Source organism: Lepisma saccharinum, chromosome 3 (genome assembly GCF_977018435.1).
Source record: "Lepisma saccharinum chromosome 3, izLepSacc3.1, whole genome shotgun sequence".
NCBI lineage: Eukaryota > Metazoa > Arthropoda > Insecta > Zygentoma > Lepismatidae > Lepisma > Lepisma saccharinum.
The window spans coordinates 98,244,729-98,269,117 of record NC_139231.1 but is presented as its reverse complement, the minus strand read 5'-3'; the positions used below and the strand labels follow the sequence as shown (position 1 = coordinate 98,269,117).

The following is a 24,389-nucleotide window of genomic DNA, read 5'->3' as shown; positions in this document are numbered from 1 at the left end:
GCCTCAGTAATCGAGCACATTCAGTGGTTTAATTATGATCTCGCTTCCGAAGGTTCAAGGTTCGAGTCTTGCTTGAACATTTTTCATCACTTATCCTCATCGCCACGACACGTCTGAAGAGATAGAAAATCGACCTATTTTTTAATGTTTTCAATGAACGTTGAAGAAGAAACCAAACTAAACAAACAGAATGTTAAAATAGCATTTGGAAACCTAAATAATATGCAATCGATGAGGAAGAATGCCACTATTTATGTGTGTTTGTACTAAACGGTATGTGGTTTCAAGCACTAAGGCTGGACACTGGAATGAAGTTGCTCAATTTTCATGGGGGGATGTTTTTGATTATAATTGTTTCTTGTTAATATGGAGTAATAAGTAAACAACCACACGATTACCTACTGACATAACTCTTTCTCCATTGTTAAAATTGTTAGTTTTTTTCCTGAAAGAAGGAAGCATTATAAATTCCTAAAATCAGTCAAAACCTTATTCAAGGGAACTAACTCATGGCTGTAAAGGTAATTTCCATGCAACGGTTATGGCTTCCACATGCCGCGGCATGTCTAGAACAATTCCCATACACACAGATTGCATTACACCGAAAGACGGTAGCTGGTTCTGCAAACAAAGCAAGTCCCCCTTCCTTCCTTTTTATTTTGCAAAGTCAAGTCCCGTTACATTCCCGTTTTAGCTGCTGCGGGTGGCGAGTGACAAGCACAAGACAACCCTCTTGTAACATCCACATCAAAGGTTATTGACTTTTCCGAAAGATTCTTCTCTGATCTGATTGGATCTCGTAGGCAGGCCTCCTGCATTCCAGAAAAGCAAACATATGTTCTAGTCGGCCGCTCGTTTCTGACCGGGCCGAGCCAGGCTGATCCGGATCAGTGAATTCGTTCGCGAACGGATTCGAGGAAACAGAACATCCAGCTTGTCAGTCAGTCTTTTCTGAACCGGATCAGTGAATTCGTTCGCGAACGAATCTTTTGAACGAATCCCAGTGCTGAACTAGTTCACAAAGAACGAATCTCAAAAATGAACGGAACTTTCCATCTCTAGTACAAATACACTTTTTTTTACTTCTGTTAAAATACAGAGTTTGTAAGATATTACAACCACTCATGGTATTTACATGTGACATAACATATTTCATTTTTTATACATGCTACACTGAGTTGATGAGCTCCCCAATTCATAACCATATGCAAGTATTGGATGTATTGGAAAACTATTATAGCAAAATTATGTAAATTTTTAAAACATGTTGAGTATTAATTTTTGAGTGATCAGATCTCCTGTGAATGAATTAGTTGACTTATTTATGGTAATACTAGCAGTTGGCTATTATACGTTACTGTTACCTCAAGGCCTCTTAAATTGTAAAGAAACGTAATCTAGTGTAGCATGGGCAAATTTCATTCCTACAGTAAGATCTCTTCCAATAACCTTAAGTTTTGAGCTTAACACTGCCCTACGCATTTGAATTCACGTAACCATCCCCGTAATACGTGAGGCTATACACACAAGTATGCTTCTGCCGTGTTCTCTGATTATGGTCCAATTTCTCCCCAATCTTAAAGATCGCACTCTCCCCCACCCGTCCTCCCACCGCTCCAGAATTACCAGGAAAAGCGGGGGAAGGGAGGAGAACGCCTGCCTACGTGTCCCTAGGATGATGAAGTAAATTTACTCCAAGGACTTGGGAAGCGGGTTCTCATCGTTTCTACATCATTTCTTTTTATTTTGTTCCTTCCTTTACTTTTTCCCACCCAATCTGCCCTCTCCAACCAATCCAATTACTCCTCACAGCTCTGATGCTTGCTATCTTTTTCTATCTTGCCTTCTTCGTTTCCTTTTTTTTTCATTTCCTCTCTTCTCTTTTTCTTATTTTCTTCTCTTTACCGGGGACGAAGAGGTTTGCCAAGTCAATGATATCTTACAAGGAGCATATTCTTCAGTCTTTCAGAACACGTTCATGGTCCTAGAGGAGCTAAGGGTTACGGAAAACGAGAGAAAGAGGGAGATATGTGTGTAGTGGTAGGAAGGGAAATTATGGAGGAGTGTACCGTGCGAAAACAGCGCATTCTGAGCGTTAAGAGCGTGGAGCGTTTCACGGATAATCGATCTCTCGTGTTCCAGGAATTACCAGGAGAATTTCTCTTGTCTAGTTTTGCTAATTTCTCACTTTCTGATCTCGCTTTGCGTCCTCCCCCTTTTCTGCTTCCGAGTTTCTTCTTACCGTGTTTTATTTCTGTACTGTTACAACTTTCCACTTCTTAGTACTGTTTCGTTTTATATTTCAGTTAACCACGAGCGTCCAATGCAATTCCTAATATTTCTTGTGGGTATTCTGGTCACCGTAATACCTTACCGTGATCTATTGATTTCACGAGATCAATCCAATGGATTTTCCTAGCCCAAAAGTTTCAAATGCTGTGACGAATGCGTAGGTCTGTCTGAGGATAAAAAACAGGGCAACATGCAACATTGTTGCACAGGATATACACATGAAGTCGTGCCTTCCTCCCCATAAATAGTAGGCAACTAGTACATAGTCACTATCTGGAGAACTGAATCTTTCTTTACATGCTTCCATGACGGTGTAGTGGTAACGTCCTTGCCTTGTAATCAAGAGATTCCTGTTTCGATACCGGTTGAGGCACATACTGGTTCGGATCCAATTTTAAACTGTAGGTCCAGCAGATCGGATTATCCTATCTCTGCATGAAGTTTGTTTAAAGCAAAACTCAATCTTCCTTCATAGCCATATAAAATAGAATATGAAGACATTGTACCCGCCAATGGATGTATTTGGACGTGGCGATACACATTTATTTTTCCGACAAGTCAACTTTGAAGGGCCATTTTACATGTCGATACATATACGTGGGCGCAGAACATAGTAGTTCCAATTAGATAACTTCTGTTCCGGCATCATTCTCTACTTACAAGAAAACAGTTATATAATATTTGATAAATGGACATAGTTGTACATTAACAGATACGATGTAATTACATGATGAATTACAGGTGAACTTGGAATCTTAGATTCTCTATCTGGTCATCTGGCTGGGCACGGAAGAAATTGAAGAGCGAAACTAGTTCCTTGGTGTAAAAATTTAACACTGTTGTGGAGCGCTCAAGTTCCTCTCTGTGGGCATGACTTCTGTTACCTACTACGATATGTATGGCTCAGCAGTTCATGCAGTACGGACAGGAGAGATGTTTTGTAATATTGATGTGCTCATTAATACATTAGAGTTGAGCTCTGTGAGCTTTTCTTTAAAGCCAAGTGATGACCAGTTTTCCAAATTAATCTGCGACCAATTTCGAATTATCTCCCACTATTCTGTATAGTTATCTGCACAATTCAGCCTTCCTTAGGTTTCTGCTTGCATTGGAATTTACCAAATGAAATCTAACTAGTAAACTGACAAGTAATAAGGCTCTAAAAGACTTCCCCCCACTCCTAACATAAAACATTACGTAGAAAACTACTTGAGTATAGAGCAATACTATAGTCATTGAATGCTGATAATGAACCCTACGTATACATACAGAATTTAATTTTAAATTTTCCTACCTTTCAGTGACGACTGTACGCGTGGATGCAGTGGTGGGTAGAAGTGCCGACATGCCTTGTGACATTACCCCGCTCACGAGAGAGGACAGGGTGTACATGGTGCTATGGTTCCGAGAATCAGCTGGAAAACCACTTTACAGGTAAGTTAACTCCTTCCCATCTTTTCCAGTGAAATTGCAACATTTTGTAACTACATTGTCTCTCGTTACTTCGGGTGTACTGGAAGAAGAAAAAATTTAGAGTACATGACATCCTACTTCCTTACTAAAGACTATAGGTGAACTTTCCCCTCAAACCATTCAATTTCTTAATGGTGTGTGTGTGTGTGTGTGTGTGTACATTATTGTGTGCAATGTGCTTTTTTAGTATCCATGCACAAATCAAGCAACGTGTATCATTCCAAGGAAATCTAATGTAACAACTCTGCCTGTTTATGGTTATATTCCCTACACTGCACAACTTTTTATTCTTCCCTTAAAAAAAAATCTATTATAAAAATACTATGTAATCTTGGGGAAAAATAGTATAAAAAATCCTAAATGCCTAAGTGTCATTTTTTGGCCCGCCAAAGGGTTTGGGCCTCAGGACGAACACTGTGTACTTTGGGCCCAAGTGCCCTTCTTGGCCCATCTATATGTTTGGGTCTCAGATAGAACAAAGTTATTTCACCAGTTCTATTCAACTACATCGCATAAAATACTGTAAAAAATCAGTTTGTAATAGTTAAAATGTTAAAGACACCTGCAGTATTTTTCTAAAATTCATTTCCCAATTACATAATATTTTCTTATATTAGAATTTCTGCTATCATGAGAAAATAGTTGTTACCTAGAAACAGAGCTATTATTTGTTTATTATTAAACAGTAGTGACCTCTAGTGACAATTTTGTAAAAGGATACAATTACAAGTTTTGTGTTGATATGAAATCCCATTAATTAGAATTCAAATATGCTGTTCTAAGGAATGTAAAATTACAAAATATGGTATGTCCTTTCTGAGACCCACTATGAAGTGTAGGGATTGTTTGAATTGTTAAGATATATAACCGTTTGTTACTTCAAATAATATTAATTATATTACTGAACATTTTAATTAGAAGGTAAAGCCGTTAAGTGAACTTAGTGAACGTCAATATTCTAAAATGTTTCATGACCTACCAATGAAAAATGACACTTCTCACTGGCAAGACCGTGTCTTATTTTACTACTTAACAGCGGGCTGGGGTCAGAAATAAAAAGTCAACATGAACTGGTAAATACAATCAGTGTTTTTTTGCGTTGCATGTTTTTGGCTATACGCAAAAGTACAGGAGTAATTACGTACAGAAACTTTCGCGTTTTTCGTGCCAAGTGATTGAAATGTTATAAGAATTGACCTTTTCATCCTTTATGGCGCTAAGTGGCTCACGTAAAGCAAAGAAAATAAATCTGTATGTTGGGTGTAAATTTATATGTGCAGATTGATCTCACGCATGTGTGATCACACAACATTGTCTAATCTTATAAATTCGTGTTGTTTTAGTACCCAGCAAGCCTGGAGAGTTAATTTGGAGTTTCATGCTAACTTTGGGACAATTATGTGTCTGTTAGGCATTCGAGTGGAGGACGTTACACTAAGTTAGATTAACCGTTAAGCTATAATGTCAGAAAAGCAACGTAAGATAAGCGAAAACGAAATATAATGGGCCTCCAGTGTAGAGAATTAGATGATACCTTGGTTCATTACGATACTGCATGGTCATATTGAGACAAAGTGCTTGTAATAGACAATGGATGATATTCAATTGTGACGTCAGCGGCGCAGAGCATGATGGAAAATCTGGCCAAAACCGCATGGTCTGGCATTCAGTCCGGCAAGCCTTAGCAAGCGTGAAGCGAGGCAAATAATGCATGCATGGAAATGAGCCGATGTTTAACATTTTAAATTGTATTGTATATTTTAATATACAATATATAATATTGTATATTATACCGCGGTGGCTCAGTCGGTAACGCGTCTGACTACCATGCTCAAGGTCCCGGGTTCGATCCCCGGCCGGTTCAAATCCGGGAACTTTTCTAACGGTGGAAGCGGCCCCGGCGCCCACCCAGCGTCGAATAACATGGGTACCTGGGGGAAACCCTGGGGGGTAAAGGCGGTTAGGGGCGTGATGCTGATCACATCATCCCCACTCACGACCGGATCAAGAAAGTGTGGGGCGTTACCCCCACACCCCCTATACGCCTTCATGGCGTAGTGCTATGCACAGGGGAACACTTTTTTATATTTTCAAATGAAGTTTCGGTTTGGTGAATTAATGTGTTGCGTATGGGTTTGTATGTGTGTGCCATTGTTTATGTATTAATTGTGTGAGAACATCATACCTTCATACAGTTTTTTCTGTGGTTAAGATGGCGTGATTTTTCCAATGCGGGGTGAAATATGAATCTTATTTGAAAGGCAAGTACTGTGTTGATGGCTAGCGTTATATGACTTTTGTGTTACTCTTTACATCCGAATGCTTTGAAACGTGTGTGGCTGCTGTACGATCTCTAATAATGTTCACAGAAAATTTGAAATACTGCTTATCAATCAGCGAATGCATTCGCAGTATGCGTATATTTGTATACACTTTTCAGCATCTCTTCTATGCCTGTCTCAATACACATACGAAAAATGAGATACGAAACTGCCTTAAAAAACATAGTACACAATTTTGTTTTTAATTCCCTCCACCGGGAATCGAATTTTGGATCCTTCGATTACAAGCGGATAGCATTAGCCACTGCACTGTCGGATAGGCCCGATTGACTCCATGAGAAACAGGCTCCGTAGTCCTCTATTTTTTTTTCGTATGTTACGTAGCTTTATACAACATTCCTTTGTGACAAATAGCATTTTTTTGAAACTCTGGTCATTGTTACGAGTCTTAGCAAAATGTGAAATACTACATTTGGTACATAATTGATATATTTGTACCTTGAATCACTGCCACAAAAGCTGTGAGCGCAATACTTATCAAACGTGTTTCCAACACGCTCCGAAACGTTTGCCGGAATCATGGCGGCGGGCGTGTATTCGCGCAATGAATTGTGGGGGGAGTTGTTCGTTGAATATCATCCATTCCAAATGCAACAAGGGAAGTGTTTTATAAGTGGGCAACCAAGAGCGACCGGAATAGTTGCGAAAAATCACAACGAGATTTGTCTTTAAAAAAGTCCTTTATCCCTTGGTCCGTCTGTTTCCCTCCTCTACCTCCATTCTTTCGGAAACTCTCTCTTCCTTTCTATCTTCCGTTGTTTATCTCTTTATCCCTTATCTCCGCTACCCTGCGACTGCTGACAACGAAGGAGGAATTAGGGGAAGATTTGGTCCTGGAACCACCGACCGAGAAGGAGCCAGAAAGCTTCCCGCCTTTTTTTTCACAAAGCCTTTGTTGGGATCAACTAGCAAAACCGACCCAGCGCTGACGGATGGGTGGGTATCGACGTTCTTACTTCGAATCCCTATCCAATTGGCTGGCCTGGTAGCCCCCTGAGGGTGTGTGGGGGAGTTCGGAGAGGCCCCCCAACGGGGAACCTGAAAAGTACGATGTGTTGGGCAAACCTGAAGAATGTGATTCGGTTTCCAACAAACGTTCGGACAGGATGGAAGCGGATTTCTGGCACGCTTGGAGAGTAAGCGTGTGTCGAACAGCCTTTATCGAAACCACTCTCTTTTTCCCCCCTTTTCCCGTTTTTTCCTGCCTTCCCTTCTTCCGTTTTCAGATCCCAAACACAGAAAAGCTATCTAGGAAAGATAGTGCCTGTAATTAGACACAGATTAATCCTTACGTTTTGTGCGTTATCTTCTTGACTTCAAGTTCTAGTGTAATATATAGGACGTCGCCGTACAACATGGATAAGCTTTCACAACGAATGGTAGCCATTTGAGTTCAGAACTTAATGTAATCGGTCACCTGACACAAAATGGGTCAATGTTTATCTTTGAAGTATACTGTTATGCTCGTTATTTTCATCCTCCGTGATTAGCCAATGCCTTCTTGAAACAAGGTCTGTGCAGGCTTTCTTCGTTCAGACGCAACGTCACCAATGGTAGGTGATGTATCGCAACACGATTTCAACATTTTGCACACACTAAGAGCACTACGATCAAACTGAGTTCGTTATCTGCCTATCCAACACACATGTGCGACTTTTATGTTGATAATGTGTCGCGATCCTGACCTACCAATTATGGTGTTGTATGTCAACAAGGAAAGAAAGTTTGCGCAGGCCTTATACATAGAAGGTATTGCCTCGGTGGTACTTGTCGCGAATGAATTGTTACTTCACAGTGATGGCTTGAATTGTTTCTCAAAGAATGTCATGAATACTACCGTGGAAATTAATTCTGTTGTTCGTAAAGGATTGTGTGCTGTTTTGTAACTTTGTGTTAGTGTCGAGACTTTGCGGGAAGTTACGATCAATGCAAGCAAGCTAGAAATGAAAGATATCTTCACGTCCACACTATCCCTCTACGGGGGAACTTAAGAAATGCATATGGGAAAAACATGGCTGAAAGTTTGTAAGCCTGCGGTAAAAAGTGTTGGTGGTGGTAGAGGAAAGAGGGAGAAAGAGATTGGGAAAGAGAGAAACTCTTCGAAATGGGAAAAATTTTCTTCCTAACATTGAGCTGACCCAGCGTTCATCCCAAGGGTGCAGTAGACATGTTGATAAGTTGGTAGGAGGCAGCGTTATGCTGCGGGGAGTTGTCGTGGGCTATGCAAATAAAAACAGCACGGGCAATCTACGAAAGAGAGAAACATAAAAAAGGAAGATAGTGAAAGAGGAGAAAGAGAATCAAGTGGAATGGAAGACAGGAAGAAAATGAAATTCTGTTCCTTGTTAAATCTCTGCCTTCACGGTTAAAAGAGAAAGCAGGGGAAAGTATCCTTAGAGTTGTAAGGCGTGGGGAGAAAGTCCTTACATGTTTTATCTATGAGAACAGTATCATTCTAACCAAAGAGCTAAATATGAACGGCGAAAATGCTGAACATAGAGGAAACAGGCCCAGTAACATGTTGTTTTTTGCCCCTCCCCATTTCGCCCTCGACCATTTGCAACAAGGGATTTCCTTATCGTCTGAAGCTGGTCACGTCACCGCAAAATGAGATAACATCCACGAAGCTTTTGGTGATGGGTGTTTGATAATTCGCTTAACTTGATACTTCTACTGCTAAACATTTTTTGGTGTATGGCTTAAATAAGTTGCCCTGCTGAATGCGTGCAATAGGATTGCGTGTTTGTTGCGTACTTCAGTGTTTCAGGCAAGTTTCGTGTGACTTCATACGCTTTTGAAATACATGTGTTCTTTTCTTCTTCGAGAGTAACTTCTGTCAATTCCAGAGATACTTATTAAGGTTTCCTCGTTAGAAATGGAACTTAAATTGAATATCCTTACTTGAGAAACGTATATGGGCCGCAGTTAATCACTTGGATTACTTATAAAGTGGACTATTTTTAATTCGAATAATTCAAACTAATCGGTGATTCGAACAGAAGTTTTTATTTCCCATGAAACTATCTTTAATGATCTAATGTTTTTGTTGATTTGTTTTTCCTTGTCCTTTTTGGAGTTCGAATTAAATCATCCACTGTATTGACTGCATTCAGATACTTCGAGAAACTATTAGTTACTTGGAGAACGTAATTTGATTGCAGTTGCCCTCTTGAAGTAGGTAACTCAAATACGGTTAGACATTTGGAGAACCTATAACCTCATTGCAGGTAGTCACTTGGAAGACACAGCACGCATGTAGTTAAGCACTTTGAGTACGTTTCTCTGATCATTATAGTAACTTTCAGATCGTAACTAGGCTGCAGTTATCCGTTTGGAGAACGTAAGTCCAATGTAATTAGTCAATTAGGGTACGTAGTTTCAACGCAGTTAGTCACTCAGAGAACATAGCTCGAATGCAGTTACTCACTTAGGAAACGTAACCCCAATGCAGTTATTCACTTGGGGAACGTAGCCCAAATGTAGTTATTTCCTTAGGGTACGTAGTTTCCATGCAGTTATTCACTTGGAGAATGTTACACGAATGCAGTTAATCGCTTAGAGAAGGTTTTACTGCCCAGAAGGTAACTTGCTTTCAGTTACTTACTTGCAGAACGTGGGCTACATAGTCGGGAATTAGTCACTTGGAGAACGTAACATGATTTATTCTACGTTTCAAGTCCACTTCGTTCACAGTAAGGCTAATCAGTATTGGACCTACAGTTTAAAGTGGGATCCGAACCACTTGTGCCTCCACCGGGCATCGAACCCTGGACCCTTTGATTACAAGGCGACGACTGCGCCATCGGGGAGGTCCTAGGAGAACATAACACAAATACGGTTAGTTATTTGAATAATGTAACCCCAATGTAGTAAATAACTTGGAGAACGCATCTCAACAGTTACTTGGGGAATTTAACTCGAATGCAGTTAGTCTCAGATATATTCGGAACCCTTTTCTAATGTGTAAGGTGGCCGATCCTGATTAAGACTAATGCTCATAAAATGGACATGAAACAAAATTTTCCAAAACGTAAACTATAGATCAGTTCATTGAGTCTGCGTCCAAATTACGTAATCTAAAAATATCGTACATATGTAATTTTTAAAGAAGATATATGAGATGGAATTCAAAATGGCTTCAAACGGAGTTATTTGTTCAATTGAAGAGCATTATTTCCTTTCTGGCAATTGAAATCTCGCTGTTTCGCAGAGATTCAAAATAACCATATCGGTTTTCGATCAGCCGCGATACGCAGATTTGAGAGGAGCTGGAAGTTCTTAGAGACGCTTTCGAGAGAGAGAAAGCGGAGACGTAATTGAACAGCACCATTCTTGCTGCCCGAGGATTGCCGGGCCTGGTTTATCTGCGAAAGTTCGCGTGTTATCAAAGACTGCAGACGTCTAATTAGTGTTCACATTACAATCTCCACCGATCTTGGTTCCCCCGCAACTGCCTTGAGTTGAGTTTATGCCCGGTGGGAGTTGTACAGAAATACACCGCAGAGCTAATTACTACTGTGAAGTTTTGCCCCTCAAATTTCTAACCTTCTTTCTGCTCTCCCTCTGGGCCTGATGGGTTTGCCCCTGGCGGCAAAGAGGTTCGCTGGGAAGAGGCAAGCAAAGCTCGCTCTATAATTACACATTGAATCTTTCTTGGTGCGATGGTGTTTGACAAATTTGGCGAACGGGGAGTAAACATGTTGAAACTGTTGTTTCCGCACAGCTTGGTTACTTAATATTCTAATCGCTTTACGTTGCTTGCTGATTGAACCCTAGATAATAACAATTGTTTCTATGTGAAGCTGCCGAGCTATATTCGTGGATAACGCGAGAATAAAAGTGTTAAAATTAAGACAATATCTTCTTAACAACACACTGTGTTGTAGTTTGCTTTCACTTAATTAAATTCAATCTTTTATTTTGGACCTCACAGCCTTTAAGCCTTTTTTGCCCATGAGTTCTTTGTAAAATATACATAATTGCATTATATTAAAAATATCGTTACATATCCCGCCCCCCTATTTTACAGAAGTTATATACGAGGGCTATTTTTTTCAACCTCCGATGGTGCCGCCAGGAGGCCCATGAAGTGCTAGGAAGCAGGGCGTCACGCAGCGTGATTGGCGTTCCCCCTGCTACTACCACCACCATTGCCAAGGCCAAAGCTTCAATTGCAGCTGAGCGACGGGCGCGTAGAGATGTCTGCTACAATCGACTCTCCCGCCAATTGCGAGGTGCACGAGGTGATACGATTTCTACAGGCAGAGGGGCACAATGCAGCGCAAATTCACGGTCGAATGAGCTATCTGCCGGAGAGACATGCTGTCTTCGGGCATTGTCTTGCTTCATGAGAATGCCCGACCGCATGTTGCTGCATCAACGCAAGACCTTCTTAAACAAATCCACTGGGAAATGTTTGATCATCTTCCCTAAAGCCAGACCTCGTACCGAGTGACTTCCCACCAGTGTTTCTTTCAGTCATCTGACACCCCCCCCCCCCGGACAAAATTGAACAAATAAACCAAAGTATAAAACTTTTCTGCTACCGTTGTTTCCCTCGCATCGGACCGCATTACTTTGTGTGTCGAATATTTTTGCCTTTATATTTCCCTCCGTAAATTACAACGCCCACACTTGATCAATCTTACAGAAAAAGCAGAATAAAACTGGCGAGCGCACTAGCCTTATCTCTTATCTCCCATCTCGAATGTACAGTAGTACTTTCCACACCAAAAGCGCCGACTCGTTGTCATCAAAGCCGACGAGGTATTTTCTTTGTAATTGATACACAACAGTATATTTGTAATCGATAAGAAAATCGATTGTTGAGTCAAAGGTGGACTGACTGAAAAGTGTTGAGTTAATAAAGAACCTTCTTTCTGACCTCAAGTCCTACAAATACAGAAGCTGGCAATCCATTGTTGATAATCTTAGAAGCTGACGTGGGATATTGCGAGTTGAAAACACTTTGTGAAGTCCTTCTAACCATTCCCGTAAAGACAGCCGGCGTAGAAAGGTACTAACTATACCTATATGATACTAACTAGGACAAGAAGTAGAATGCTACAAGAAACTTCAATTCATTGCATGATAATAAGCATTGAGGGACCTAAGATTCCAACTGATGATTTTCTGGAGAAAACAGTAGATTTATATGCCACGAAGAAAGCTCGCAGGATAAGGTTGCTGTAAATTCTTCGTGCCATCTTAAGCTTTGCATGATGTGTTCTATTGAGTTTAATAATTGTAATATTTTTCCTGGTTCACCATTGCGGAATTTGTTCTGGATGATAAAATGTAAAAGCAGGTGATGTTTTGTAGTTTACTATTTACTATTGTAATGCTAATTGCACAAGATAATATATGTAAATGTTAGACAACACACTAATAAAAAGAAATAGAGACAAATTAAAATAAAAATCTATGTCTTTCCACATTAAATTACTAAGTATACTTAGGTCTCCGCAACCTACTTTATTTTTATTACTGTACGTCTTTCCCACCTGTAACGCTCAGCGTCAAGTTCCTTGACGAACCACGAACGACCACTGTTAATTCACAATGTTAAACGTAGATATGTTGTACTTCGCAGATGAGATTCACAACGCCCTCCCGGTTCTCTGAATTGCACGCCTGGAGCAAATTTTCTGAAAGAAACACTGCTTCCCACCTTTTCCCGGCGATGAAGAAGTGATTGGGAGGACGATGCTTCCACACCAATGTGGAGCTTATGCAGACCTGGCTCAACAGACAGGCGGCACCTATCCTTGCAGAGGGTATTGGAAAGCTGGTGCATCGGTACGAAAAATCTCTGAATTTTCTTCGTGATTACTTTGAAAGGTAGATTATACGTGTACGTAACTTTTGTCAATAAACCCATTTCACTATTCACTGTGGTTATGATTTCATGCCCTATCGGAAGTTAAAAAAAAAATAGCCCTCGTAAATATTATTTATAACAATTTTTTCCTTTACAATTGCATGTTACATTTTCTCAAGAATGTTAACAAACTATGTCCCATCTGGATTAACGTTCAAACTTGTCAAAAATAGTTTCCTTTAATTTGAGTATGTTAAAATAGTATATAATAATTCACAGACGATTATTAACAGAGCAAACTTACGGTTTTGAAGCACTCTATTCTAAACCATTAATAACGCACTTTAGATAGAGCGAATTCGAACTTCTCGCGTGGTCTAATTGGTAGCGCTCTCTCATTTGATGCGAGAGGCTCCGGTATTGATCCCATGTGGAAACTTCAAAAATTTCTGTTTGCCTAGCATCGTGTGGTCATTTGATATGTTACTTGAAAGCTGTAGTAGAGAACTCTGGTCTCGAAAGCAGGTAGACTCAATGCCATGACCATCAAAGGAATATTTGCTTGGAACACTTTGACACCCAACGGACTGTTTGCGTCAGCTAGAATTGTGAAATTGAGTTTAGTTTGACTTTGAGATCTAAGCTACTGCATTGAACAATTTGCTATTTATTTAATTTTGTTATAATATTAATAAATATTTCAAGTTGTGGTTATATAATTCGCAATATTAGGTGTCCTGGGTTCGAGACTGATCCGGCACATATAAATGCATCAGTAGAAGCTTAATTCAAAACACTCTCATGGGAGGGGGTGTCCCAGCAGTCATCTGAAATCAGGAAAGCGATATCTAAATTCTGAGCCATCTGTTGCGAGACACACGGTAGGCGATTTGCGATTGTGGTTCGGTGGGTAAGCTGTCAGGCGGGAAACCCGGATTCGATTACCGGGGGCTTGAGAATCTTTCCAACCATGCCTTTGAAAGGAGAGGTTCTGCCGTTCATTCAGCCTTTAATACGAGTAAATTGGTGCCTGGGAGGAATGTAAATGCGGCGGAGCCTGGTGTTGATCACACCATCTTCATAGATGATCGGCATTCTTAATATGCGAACCTTTACCTCCACATCTCTCCATATGCTTCATGGAATGTTACAATGTGCAGGAGATATATATATCGTACATCTCCTGTGTATCCCAAAACGTAATGTTTATCAGTCTTACTTGAACAGTGTTTATTGTAATGAATTGAACTTTTGCCATTAATATGTAACGAAATATATATTTTTTGCCGACGTCCACGCCCTAGGAGGAAGTCGTAGCCCTCCGCTGTTCCATCCATGACTATAACACATTTCTGTTGCTCTAATTCCAACCTCAAAGAATTAGGACAATCAGCACTACCTGGTGAGCACGTGTTAAATTACAAGATATTACTCTGGTGCTTAACATATCCGTTCTACATTGCAGTTTGCAACCATGTGTCGAAACAACGCGGGACCAGTCTTAGACTTCCATAGAACAAGACACGCCGTACAGGGAACGTGCATTAAGACCCGTAATAATAAAGAAAAGCAAAACGCCCTGTAATTACTGGTTACCATGACAGCAAGAGATAAGGACGCCAGTTTATCAATTAGCGTTATCATGCAGGAAATAGAGCAGTCGCAATATATCATAGGTCACGCGTAGTTTCCAAGATAACGAGGTCTTTCCCAACGCATGAAGCTGGGCTGACCTTTATATCTGTATGCACCTGACCTTGGGAATTATCTGCATGTAATGATGTCGATTTTGTTCGATATTAGTACATACCATCTTTCTTTTCATTTCTTGGCCTTGTGCGGTTTCATTTCATTGCAGAACAGGAAATATTTTGAAACTAAATTGAGCTTCTGGTATAGTTGAAGTCCTGATTCAAACGCCAGTTCGGTATCTTTTCAAGGGGAAGCCGACCGAATGCGTATCTGGTTTCGAGCCAGCCTCTGTTTTTATGAGAAGTGCTGTTGTCACCTCCTTTTTCCTGCATTCATTCACTGCGACGACGTTAGACTCTCAAGGTCTCCACATGGTGTATAAAATAGCTCAACACAATGACACAACCTACACAGAGAAAAATATTTGTTTGGATTAACCAAAAAAATGGTAGTGGTGAACAAATCGTTTGTATAAATAGGCATCAACCAAACAATTGTTCACCAGTACCAAAAGATTTGGTCAAGTTTTATTTGTCTGTCGTAAACAATTTTTTGGTTACCAAAACCAAATATTATTTTGGTAAATCTAACAAAATGTAGTCCATTTGTTTAGGAAAACCAAATAATTTAGTCAAAATTACCAAACGATTTGTTAAAATAATTTATTCATAATTACTTATGTTACAATCTGGCTAATTTTAGCAAGGGTGGATAGTTTCTAGAAACTAACTGATCTCAAAATACACATTCAGAATAGGAAGTTCACATGAACTAACAGGTTTTGAAGCGTTTTTGTTTTTCTGCGCCACACTTACCTTTTACTTATATAGTCCAGAATCAAAAAGGTTGTTCATGGGAGATTCATTTTTATTTACTGCAGTGTATTTTCTTCTTTAATTTGTAGCTCTATTGTCCACATATCTTTCGAAGATTGTTAAAGCACAATTTTCCACTATGATTACAATCAAGAGTACCATTACTTGTTGTACAAAAACTTATGTTTCTTCTACACATTCCGACAGAACCATCTAGCGGCCGGTGTAGGAAACTCATAAACTAAGTATATTCTGACCTTTTTTTCAGAATATTAGGTTACACAACAACATAAGAACTCGCTTCGAGTAATTATCTATCTATATGAGTTTAATTTTCGGCAAAGTATGTTCATACTACATTCGACGAAACTGGACAATCGTTATTTCAAATTCGAAAGCACACTCACGCACATATAGTAATTTTAAACAAACTTTTTGTTTCTCTTTACTTGCATACGTATGTATCATTTTGTTTACGAGTATCAAATTTTTTGTTATACTTAAACAAAATTATTTATTTAGTAATTACAAGGAACATTTGGTTATCGGAAACAAAATGCATAACCAAACAGCTCAACCAAACTTTTTATCGTAATTCCAAACAAACCAGTTTTTTCTGTGTAGCAAAGATAACTGCAACCTCATGTTATTATATCTCTAAAGAAACTGAATCGGCAACTGGACGTGGACTTGACAAGTACTGTCAGTTTTTAAAACGGGAGCTATTGGTGGGAAAGTTTTGAGGGGCTACACGTGGACTTGACATATGGTGGTCCGAGGGAAACTGATCTTTCGGAACTTTCTTTGAAGTATAGTGGCGTTCGAATCAGGACTTCAACTATATACGATGTGGACGGTAGGGTTTTCAGTCCACAGACTGGCCGTGGTGCCCAAGCCAGAATCCACTCCCCAGCCAATTAGCGTGTGAGTGCGGCAGATGCCGAGAGGGTGAGTCAATAGCCTATGCTCTGACTCTGACTCAGATTCACCAGGAGCCTTGGAACCGAAGACAGAGGCCACGATGAAGAGAAACGACAACAGGATAGGTGCCCAACCGATTCGACCTAGTACCACGATTTAACTCAAACACCCAAGAGGAAGAACAGAAGTCCAGATGAGTAGAAGCTCCTGTTGACGTCCACATTTGTGGGGACTTGGTACAAGTAACTCGTATTATTCGTTCAGGAAATCTTGACGTTACTTCTTACTCGCTCCCTATTGAATAGTGGGACCGACCGCCCTGAACAGAAGGTGAAATTTACTACTGATGTGAAAAACGTCCCATTTCTTTGTCACCAGAGACCCACCCTTGGATAAAATAACATTATTCCGTAACGCAATGGTTCTCTCTATCACCCCGAAACTGCAGTGTTGTAGGGCAACGAGACTCTGGCTCCTGACCATGCAGTCATGACAATCCTCTGCGGGGCTTGAGTTGTGTCGTCCATATGTGTTTTTGATTGTACTTTTATCCATCTAACTATATCTTCATTCATCCGCATCGTCGCGATTAGCTAACAGTGGCAGAAAAGCGATGTAAAATAACCTAATTCAATCAACCAAATGTAACGTAACGAAGGCATCGGGTACGAACCATGTTTAACAAATTTAACACATTGTTTAGCTACTACGCTGTTTTTTCTCTGTAAAGTGGCCGAATATTCTTCTCATCAATTTTATCTATTTCTTAATTATCATTCCTCCAAATCGTCACGATTAGATAAAGAGAAGCACAATAGAGACGTAAAATACGACACAATTCTAACATTGCATTAAGGCATATATGAAGTGTTGAGGTAGGGTCTCGACATATTCACTATTCCCACCGATATGGTTATCACCGTGTTCCTGCATCATGTATCCCTCTCCACCTGGTTACGCTCAGGTACCTCATTTCATCAGAGGCCAGAAAACTCCACAAGAGCTCCATGCAGGGATATTTCTGAGAAAATTCCCCTCCGAGATCGCCCACCTCTGGAATCGAACCTGGATCTCCCGGGTGTCAATCAGGGTCTAAAGTAAGACATATGCAATTACAAAATACATTACAAATTCTGTATTCAGTTCACTGTACGTGTAGAGAAGCTAATTGAGATTGAACTTTAAGTTATAATTAATCTCTAAAAGTGACTAAACTCGTCTAAAATGTTCGGTTATCATCCAAGTCTCCAGTCAGCCTGAAACGAAACACTGAGATTACGTCCTGGATTCTTTTATCGACAAGATCCCATTACCTTCCATCCAATTTTGAAGCAACGGACCTCATTCTTCAAAAGAAAGAGGGAACAATCTCCATCCTCCCCCACTGGAAAGGGCATCCTTCCACTCTCCTGATAAAAATCTCGAAGACCTAAATCAAAATTTGCAATCTAATCCTACAGAAAAGTAGTTGACTGTTATCATAGAACTAATTATAAAGTTTGATGGAAACGGGCTACGACAAGACGGCCTGCATCTAGTAGAAGATTGAGACGGAATTTCTTTCAATTTCTTGTTTCTTTTTTTCCGCCTCCTGTGACCTCTTATCTCGCAAAATCCTGAGAAAATTGCAGAGAGACATAACAGGTGTCGTTCCTTCTCCAGGTTTCCAAATCATCCACTCGGCTTGCTACCAGTTCGCTTCTCGTTGCCTTCGTAGCCACTAAGAGAGACAACACTTGTGTTCATCCAAGCAGAGCATTAAGTTAGTAAAAAATCATTCCGTCAATACTCTCAACTTCGCTCCGTTTTCTAGATTGCGCACCTCCTCAACCTTGTTCTAAGATTCTGTATTTTTGTTATTATATGGCGTTCTTCTTCAATTTTTAGCTATTAGCGAGAATGAAGAAGAGAATGAGAATTACATGAAATAGGTTAATATTAAGGGAGACTCGTGAAGAGAATCCATTCTCATGCTGTGACTCGAACTTTCGGCGACTAGGTCGAAAGTCGGCAACTTAACGCGCTCGATTGTAAGATTCTGGATTCCAGTGGGTATGTTATCTATCCCCTATTTGCATCGCCTTTCTGTATCTTGGTGTAAGCACCATGATGACAAACTGATGAAATAATTGTAAGGGGCAATACACACCCACATCTTAAAACAGAATTCGAACTTAAGTCCTCTGGCTTCGTACAACGTTACACTCTGTTATAAAGACAGACAATTTTCACATGTTACTCAAATCTTTATTCAGTTGCCAAATCGGTGGCAGAGTGAGTTGAGTTCTGAACTCTCCACCTACATCTCCGATGGCATAGTGGTAACGCTGCCATCAAGGGACTTCATGGTTGCATTCCCGGTGGAGGTAGATTGCACAGTGGTTCAGACCCCACTTGTAGGTCCAGTCTCTGTAAGCCTATCTGTTCATAAAGTAGACTTCAAACGAACAAAAGGAAAACGCCTCGCCATGAAAGGTTGTGAATTCGATTCCAACTGTGGACACGAGTTTCATTTCTTTATCTCTTCCTCAGACCCATCTGCTCATTCATTTTCGACGTCGCGATTAAGCCAAAAATTTTGCGAATGGAAGTAAAATTAAAACTCGGTAAAATAATATTACGTTGCTAGGCGGACAACATATGCTACGAAGCCAGATGTCGCCTGTAATGGATGTATCATTGTGCGTGTCCATGGAATAGTGGATTGGAATGTGTTCTAGAGGAGCAGTCACATTTAATATACACATAAATGCAAAACAAAATATGCATATTTGGGCTTAAAAATCTTTCATTTATAGAGTTTTTCTTGTTCCCATGGCGACTGTTCTACCGGGAAGCGTTCACTCCTCCCTGTCAATCCTTCTGGCACCGCCAGTATAAAAAATCGATCTATATATATATATATATATATATATATATATATATATATATATATATATATATATATCCACACACACACACACACATACACACACACATATGAGAGAGAGAGTCAGTTTTGTTTCTAACGACAACGAAGCTGAAGGAACGATTATAATTATATAATAATAAAGTTATAAAAAAGTTACATAAAGTTATTGAAAGGGCATTCCCAAAGGACCACTTACCCCTAAACCGGGATTCGAACCTCAAAACCTCGATGGTGTGATCATGAATCAACAACTAACTCAACGTTCTTGGTCACCAAGATAACATAGTATATGAAAAAAAAACAGTAAAATATATCTCTGGTACTAAGAGAAGAGCTAATCCACCTTTACATGTTATGACTGAGTGAGTGGAAAATTTGCTAGATTTCATATGAAAGTTTTCTGCCACTTAGTACATGAACTATTTTCCTGTGAAATGCTTAAAATAAATTGAATTTTAAACTTAAATTATGCTCATCACAGTCGAAGTTTATTCGGTGGCAGAGTGTATCGTAAATTAAATTATTAATATTGCTGTAGGGACAAATGAGATATATAAATGTCAAAAGAAGTCGTTATATCAATTAGATCAATATGCGGATGTTTTATGGGGGTATTCCCTATGCTTACAGCGTCAGATGGTCTGCATATAAATTAGTTTGACATTCATACGATTTTTTCCCCTTCCTCAGTACAATCGTGCCCCATGAATACATAACGAAGTGTCATATTTTTCCTGCGATATCGAAAATCCACAAAACTCTTCGATGCGAACCTTACAGTTGGGTCGTTTTAGTAATGTATGGAAAGCATTCGTGAGTTGCAAGTTTCGTTATGCAGGGTAAGCCAAAAAGAATGAAATAATTTTAGACGGTTATTATGACGTAACTATTTATGATAGAAAATCAAACAAGACGAACACAAAGAAAAATTTAGAAGTTTTATTCCCAGTTGGCGCTCTTGTGCTGCTTTGCTGCTGCTCCGCCAGGATCGCTAGTGTGGCAAAATGGCGAGTGCCCAGCAGAAGGCGTAATGTGTGTTGGAGTTAGAAAAGACTGATTCGATTGTAATGGTGAAAAAACATTTTCTCATGCGTTTCGGTGAATGGATACAATTCTAAGAGACTGGATCTGTGTGTTGTGAAGTTCTTGTGAAACCTCCATTCATTCTGTTCACAGAATCATCGCGTACAAGCGGCCGCCCATTGTTCTTTCTTTTATACGCAGACCCAGTTACGTCATAATAACTGTCTACAGTTGTTTCATTCTTTTTCACTTACCCTGAATATATATATATATATATATACAAACTAAACAGAGGACTGTCCACAATATATATATATATATATATATATATATATTGTGGACAGTCCTCTGTTTAGTTTATATTATATCATCGTACTTTGTAAATCAGAGATCCACCGCAGGGCTCTGACCCGGCATGGGTGATTTAAGATGGGAATTTTCAAACATGGTGCGGTTCTGTGGACAACACTGATGTATCATGAGGGATACAGGCGGCCAAAGCGTGATGCTGACAACATCATCTTCACAAATATCCTTCATATTCTTCTCCCCCGATATTTCTACACTGAATGTTGCAATATTTAGAGGGCAGCTTTATCCTTTACTTTGTACGTTAGGGCTGTCACAAAACTGTGTGGTTAGAGCTAGGACAAGTGGGGATGTATTTGAGAAGAAAAAGTAGCCGACTCCAGTCTCGAAAGCCAGAAAGCAGCGAGGATGGGATCGATCAGCACCATATAAGAATTTATGTGAGAGTGATGAGACTCTTTGCAACGGTGTACATTAGATGTATGTATGATATGTATATGATACTAACACGATGTAGATATGTAAACGCCAGGATAATGGCTTTCATTATAAGCCCATTACAAGTAATACATTTATAATAATATTACGCTGTTTTAAACAACAATAACAAATACGTAATGTATTGCACAGATTTTCTTCATCGTTATCTGGGTACATATCGTCATTCTGACAATACTTATGTGTCTTACCAGCATTTGTACACTTGTATAATAACGCACAATTTTGGGTTGTAACGATCCCAATCACCCAAAATGGTCGCTGCAACCAAAAAGTGTCTGTAACTGTACGAAATGGTTCCTGCTCCACGAACAAGTTTGCATTTGGGGAATGTTCCAAATGTAATTATTATTCATAAGAGAGATAAATCATACTTTGACAAGGGTGAACATATTCCTCTAGAGATACTTCGATCTAGTGATGGAAGAGAATCCCTCAATGGAACATCAGGGAGTTACGAATCCAGACGTAGAAGTGAAAACATGGATGGAGGAAATATAATATATATATATATATATATATATATATATATATATGTATACTGTACTAACTAACTCTCTGGCCTTCTTAAACCCGAAGGTTTATGGCTGCAGCAACACAAGCCTTCCATCTGTCTCTATCCTGGGCAAAATCAATCCAATCTTTTCCATCCTTACCGATATCCTTTAGGTCCATCTCAACATTATCCCTCCATCTTCATCTTGGCCTTCCTATAGGTCTCTTACCATCAGGTTTCTCAACAAGAATCCTATAAACTCTTCTTTCCTCTCCCATTCGTGCCACATGACCTGCACACCTAAGTTTTCAACATACACGTATACTCTACAAGAAACATAAATCGAGGTTTATCAACACTTCCACAGTCGTAAAACATTTGGTCTGAAATCACAGCCGGGTTGTATTATTTCAACGCACCTCAACCATAAGAAACACCTTGTTCCTTAATTCATACCCTGGGCGATAATGACTTATACCCCTAACAAAGCTTTGGCACAAGATTTTTCAAGCACCCTGTACGAAGTTTGTGCGAGCATTTTCAGCGACAAACCGATGCATTTCGGACCGTGACGTTTTTGTCCACGGCTATCTCAGCTGCTTGTATGAGGTTTCCCACAAGCGGGGTGGGGGGGGGGGATATGACGTTCCCGACAATGTTATGCAAATTTGGTACACAGGATGTTATTAATTCGCCAGCGAAAAGCCATGGGAATCGCTTGGCCTTCCCCCAACATCACCGTGCCGGAGTTAACCCGAGCAAAACATTAGAAGCATGTTGAATTTTTAGTTGAACAAACAACAAAATTTCGCCCGATTAACCTCGGAATTTCAACCCGGCCTTGTGTTAATCTGGCTCTGGATAACAGGTGACGCATCGTGCGTGTCACAAACTACAAGGGTGTTGGTGATGGGGTCGTGTATGAAAAGCGTCTACTACATTGGCCACACTAGTGTGAGTGTCGCTCATACACACAATATTGGGTGACGTCAATGTTTCAGGGCTGTACATCCAGATGCAAAATTTGTCAGTATGTCTCTGATGAACGTAACACAACCTGAGCTCTTTATGTGTTTATTAGTGATGGCCAAATCCGTATAAAATTTTATCCGGATATCGGATATTCAGATTGTATGAATTATCAGAATATTTGAATAATCCGGATATCCGAATGTGTGCTTTATCCGTCAGTTTCATCATTTATCCGTTTTACGGGCTATTCTCATATTCAAAGAGAATGTGAGGCTTCCATCCGTGCTTTAAATTTGAAATCTCAATGTGAATCGATACAAAATCTTCAAAGATACGTCAGCAATTTATCATTCTTTAATAATTATAATAAATTACCGACGAAAATGATATTTAATAATTTGACTCTTCCTAAAGATGTCTAGGCTCGTACCTAGCGGAGGAGTCATGCCCCCCTATCGAACCTGAAGTATTTAATGTGAATATATAAAAATCTACGAAAATAACATTGACGATATTTCAGATTGAACAAGAAGGCAATGGGTTGATTGGGGAGAGATGCAGGCTCCATAAGTCGGCAGTCTGCAAGGAGTAATTTTTGTTTTATAACCATTGATGAAAGTCTACAAGACAAGCAGATTTAGTCGAGACAGTCCATTCTTTTTAATCCCTGTTCCGACTTATTTCAAATTTCAGTCGTATTGAAAATCTTACATTTAGATAAGTTCTTCATTTTAATAATCATTGCTAATATGTATAATTTAATTTATAAATATGTTATAACCATAGACTTATCATGGATGTTCAATGGTGCTGGTACATACAAGAACATTTTTAAAACATGAAAACAATGTTTATTTAAAAACACAGTACAATTCGAATACTTCTGAGAATTGAATGTAAACAATACCTAAGCACCAAACTGTACGCCGAGCGACTGTGTTGCTGATTGTGGGATCCGGAAAGGTGAGTAGATTTTTCCGTTACTTGGGACCATGACATTGCAACTCTACAATTCCACAGCCAATAGCAAAGATAATTGTAGGAAAATTGTTCACCTCTATTTTCATTCTGTTTTTACTCTACATTTTGTGTCGAAGAGTGAGGGATGGAATTCTGTTTATGTGAACCTGATGTTGACATCTGTTTGGTAGAATTTTTATATTTTTAACCCACTAGCATCACACAGTGAAAAACAGACTGAATGAAAATAGTAATTGACATATTACTTTTGCCGTTGGGTATACACTCTTCACTAGCTACAATACTAACATTGGTGATCATATCTAATGTTCCAACAGCATTTCGCCGAATTCCGTGACACCATGGGTTCCAGGTTCGAATTACGGGCTGGGCAGAGGTATTTTTTGTTAATGGTCCTTTATCAATTTCATCATATCATCACTCATTCTCATCGTTGCGATTAGCCAGAAGTGCCAGAAATTCTACGCAAAATTACCTAATAGCATTTCTGATCTTCCCTTTGTACCACATTTTCGGATCTGTTACCCCTTCTCCTAAACAAATCCTCGGTTCGAGCCTGCTGTAGGAAGAAACGAAGGCATTTAAATGCCTGACGCTTGCTAGGTCGCCGTGGGAGTTGTTTTATTATAAACTTATTGAAATTTGGAGTGCAAGCTCAAGATAAATAAAAAAATACCACACAAAGAATAGGTTAAAGGAGTAAAAATGTTGAAGCAAAGTATCGTGAATTTTGACGTAGATATTACACATGAGAAACACGCCGATAATTTGTAATCTTTTAGGACCCCCTCTAGGCTTAGGGTCTGTATGTTACGTCCCTGATTTGACGTATTCATTCAAATTA

The 24,389-nt window shown here is 39.5% G+C and overlaps 1 protein-coding gene across 2 annotated transcripts in view; it reads left to right on the top strand.

Annotated features, from left to right (window-relative positions):
- The first annotated feature begins 3,602 nt into the window (after nucleotides 1–3,602).
- Nucleotides 3,603–24,389, top strand: part of LOC145985901 (neural cell adhesion molecule 1-like) — a 227,626-nt gene continuing 206,839 nt past the window's right edge. For both annotated transcript variants that reach the window (XM_083120040.1, XM_083120039.1), the window contains exon 1: nucleotides 3,603–3,726. In XM_083120040.1, the coding sequence (XP_082976166.1) occupies nucleotides 3,638–3,726 (89 nt within the window). In that variant the 5' untranslated portion in view covers nucleotides 3,603–3,637. The remainder of the gene's footprint in view (nucleotides 3,727–24,389) is intronic.